The sequence below is a fragment of the Bison bison genome, unplaced genomic scaffold (assembly GCF_000754665.1).
Source record: "Bison bison bison isolate TAMUID 2011002044 unplaced genomic scaffold, Bison_UMD1.0 scf7180017864375, whole genome shotgun sequence".
Lineage (NCBI taxonomy): Eukaryota > Metazoa > Chordata > Mammalia > Artiodactyla > Bovidae > Bison > Bison bison.
Window position 1 is genome coordinate 4,257,475 of NW_011494947.1, and position 3,606 is coordinate 4,261,080.

At 60.9% G+C, this 3,606-nt stretch overlaps 1 protein-coding gene across 5 annotated transcripts in view; it reads right to left on the reverse strand.

Annotated features, from left to right (window-relative positions):
- LRRC8A (leucine rich repeat containing 8 family, member A) overlaps positions 1 to 3,606 on the reverse strand; it is a 27,981-nt gene that overhangs the window by 5,710 nt on the left and 18,665 nt on the right. For all 5 annotated transcript variants that reach the window (XM_010856822.1, XM_010856818.1, XM_010856820.1 and 2 more), the window contains exon 3: positions 1,400 to 3,564. In XM_010856822.1, coding sequence (XP_010855124.1) covers positions 1,400 to 3,556 — 2,157 coding nt within the window. In that variant the 5' untranslated portion in view covers positions 3,557 to 3,564. The remainder of the gene's footprint in view (positions 1 to 1,399; positions 3,565 to 3,606) is intronic.

A 3,606-nucleotide genomic window follows, 5' to 3' on the forward strand; every position in this document is an offset into this window, starting at 1 on the left:
TCCTGAAGGGTGACCTCAGTCAACGCGTGAACCCGACAGCTGTGCCTGGAGCAAAGAGCTGGAGGGGGCAGGACGGGGCGCCCAGCGGGGGGCTGGCCACACCCTCCTCCACCGGGTATCTGGCGGAGCCGCCTGGTCCCCCTCCACATGCTGAAGGAAGGGTTGTGGTTGTCCCCTCCTCCCCAAATGGGGCTGCTCCCAGGAGTCCAGTTTTCCTGACTGGTGGGCCGTGGGCCTGTCCTGGTTCCCCGGGGGCGGATTCTCTAGAGTGAAGCAGCCTGGGATCCGACCTTCACTCCTGTACGGCTCTCATATGTGCACATGCGTATCATATGGCGGGGGAAAGGATTTGTCACAATCTCTGGTTTCCAGGGAGAGAGGCTTGGGGAAGAGCGGAGGGGTTCTAGCAGTCAGAGGTCTGGGGTGCCTGATCCTCCTACGTGAGTGATGCTGGACAGGGCGTGTCCTTCCTTGGAATGGGGGCATTTCAGGGGCTGCTGCCTCCCAACTGCTGGAGCAAGCCCCTGCTGTCCTTCCTGAAACCATCCGCCTCCCTTCGAGAGGGTTTCCACCCACAGTAGGAACTAGGAAGACTTCCTTCCAGCATCAGGTCCCCACCAGGAGAGGGCAGGGCAAAAGGCAGGCACCCCAGCAGCTGCAGCAGAGGCCAGGCCACAAAGTCACAGGACCACCTGCCCTCAACCTCTACCCGCCTGCTTCCACAGAGGGTCCCTTGGGTGGGGGGGTTTCCCCGGACAGGCAAGGGGTGGGTGCAGAGGAACCGAAAAAGGTCTCGATCACTACCAGGGTGTGGCCTTCGGCTCTGCAGGCCCACGACAGTTTGCACAATTTCCTCTCCAGAAAGACAGGTGGTGACAAGCCAGCCCCAGCGGAGCCCAACTCTGCCCTTCGCCACCCTCGACAGGCAGAGAGGGGAGAGTGTGTGAGTGGCTCTGGGAGGTGCACCAGCCACCCACGCAGTTTCCGTCCTGGGTGGGCCCATCCTGGGCTCCAAGTCTGGTCTAGGACAAGCTGAGGAAGACACCACAAGTCCTAGGCCGAGTCCCGCCTCCCATGACCGAGCCCTGACAGAGAAGACTCCTGCCTGTGGACATCCCCATCTCCAAGGAACCCGCCCAAAGCCACCTTGGGGACCAGCACACCATCCCTCCTAGCAGAACTTGGCCGCATCCTGCAGTCGAGACAGGCTCCCCAGCCCACAGATCCTGATTCAGCGGGTCTGGGCTAAGTTGTGGGGGGGTGCAGGGGAAGCCACCTGGGAATCTGGATTTTCATCCAGCTCCTCCCCCAGGTGCTTCTGGGAACCACAGCTGCAGACCCCAGACCAGGGGTGCCAGACGTCTGGAGAGACACCCCCACCCTGCCACGGGTCACTCACCCGGTTGGCCGTGACGGCCAAGTTCTGGAGGCTCTGCAGGAGGCCGATGTCAGCGGGGAGGAAGGTCAGGTTGTTGTGGCTGAGGTCCAGGTAGCGCAGCTTGCGGCAGTAGAAGAGCTGGGTGGGGATCTTCTCGATCTTGTTGCGGTTCAGGTAGAGGCGCTCGAGGTTGGTGAGGTTGCCGATCTGGATGGGGATGTAGGCGATATGGTTGTACCACAGCTTAAGGCAGGTGAGGCGGTGCAGGTGCTGGAAGCTGATGATCTCCTCAATGGTCTTGAGGTTGTTGTCCTTGAGGTCGATCTCCTGCAGGTTGTGGAGGCTGAAGATGGAGTGGGGGATGCGCTCCAGGTCGCAGCGGATGAGCTCCAGCTCCGTCAGGTTGGCCATCTTCTTGAGGCTGTTGAGCACAATGAGCTTCGTGCCCTCATTGTTGATGGACAGCTTCTGCAGGTGCACGCCCACGTCCGTGACCACCTGCGGCAGCTTGCTCAGATTGCTCTTCAGCCTCAGCACCTTGAGCCGCTTGAGCTCACGGAGCCCGTCGATGACGATGAAGCGGTTGTTCTCGGCGCTCAGGTTGCCCGTCAGGTGCAGCTCCTCCAGCGTCTTCAGGCTGTAGATCCACAGCGGGATCTCCTTGATGTCCGTGAACTTGATGTGCAGCGCCCGCAGGTTCTCGCGCAGGAAGGCCAGGGCGGGCGCCTCGATCTTGGCGGCCGTGTGGTATAGCCACAGCTCCTTGAGGCCCGTGAGCTGTGCGATGCTGGGCGGGATGGTCACATCGGGGATCAGCTCCAGCTTCAGCACCTCCAGCTCCACCAGGTCGAACACCGTGTCAGGGATGCCGCTGAGCATGAACAGGTGCAGCTCCAGCTTGTCCTGCGCATTCTTGGTGAGCCGCTGGCGCAGCTTGTCCAACGTCCACTCGTTGTTGAGGTTTAGCTGCCGCAGCTTGTTCTCACTCACTTCCGACAGGAAGACAGCGAAGCGTTTTGAGTAGAGCGGGTCGTACTGGTCGATGAGGTGCAGCATGAAGGCGAAGTCGTTCTTGACGTCGGGGATGTCGCTGTAGCTGCTCTCCTCGCGGATGGACTCGAACGAGTACTTCTTCAGGGAGCGCCGCAGCATCCACCAGAGCGTGTACATGCAGATGAGGCCGTAGAAGATGACCAGGCTGATGTAGAAGGATGCCAAGATCTTGAAGAGCGTGGCCAGCGGGTGGGCGCACCGGTACGTGCGGTAGCCCGTCAGGCTCTCGATGTCCACCGTGCAGTCCACGTCGAACTTGATGTTGTGCACGTAGTAGACGGTGTAGCAGATGATGAGGATGAACTTGATCACCTTGATGATGGTCTGCCGCATGTACAGCCGGTACACGATGTCCCCCTCCTCCACGTGGGTCCGGAACTTCTTCACCTTCTCAAACAGCGCCTTGGCCTGCTCGCCCTCCTTCTTGTCCAGCACACCCGTCTCTGAGCGGTCCACGATGCCCTGCTCGATCCGAGACTTGGTCCGCTGCAGCATGGGCACGGTGGCCTCCACATCCTCGCTGACCGTCGATGACTTCTTGTCCATGGAGCCGTTCATCTTGCTGAAGGCCGGCTTGGGGTCGCTCTCCTCCACCACCGTCTCCGACAGGGCCCGCGTGGTCCAGGGCGAGTCGAAGCACTTGAGCAGGATGGACACGAAGTGCTCCAGCTTGGAGCTGGTGCGCGGGAACTTGAACCAGAAGTTGCTGCAGGCCAGGAAGATGAGCGTGTGCAGAAGCACCAGGTAGGGGAAGTACTTGGCGAACCAGTGCAGGCGGTTCTCATAGCACACGGCGTCCACATAGTTGTACTGGTGCCGGTCCAGGTCGTACTTGATGCCGGTGGGGCCGGAGTCGGGGGTCGGCCCGATGGTGGAGTTGGGGTAGGGGGGCTCTGGGCCAGGGGCCGCCCAGCCCCGGAACGAGTCGTTGCAGGAGTCCTTGGTGACCCACTTACAGGGCAGGCAGATCATCTTGTCCTGGGTAACCTGCAGCGTGCCCCCGAAGACAGCGATCATCAGCATGACGATGGAGATGTAGTCGGTGAACACGTCCCACCACGGCTTCAGGATCCGGTACGCTGGCTGCGTGTCCGCAAAGTAGCGGAGCTCTGTCACCGGAATCATGGTTCAATCTGAAAGGGACCATGGGAAGGGGTTACTGAGGGGTAGCCGGG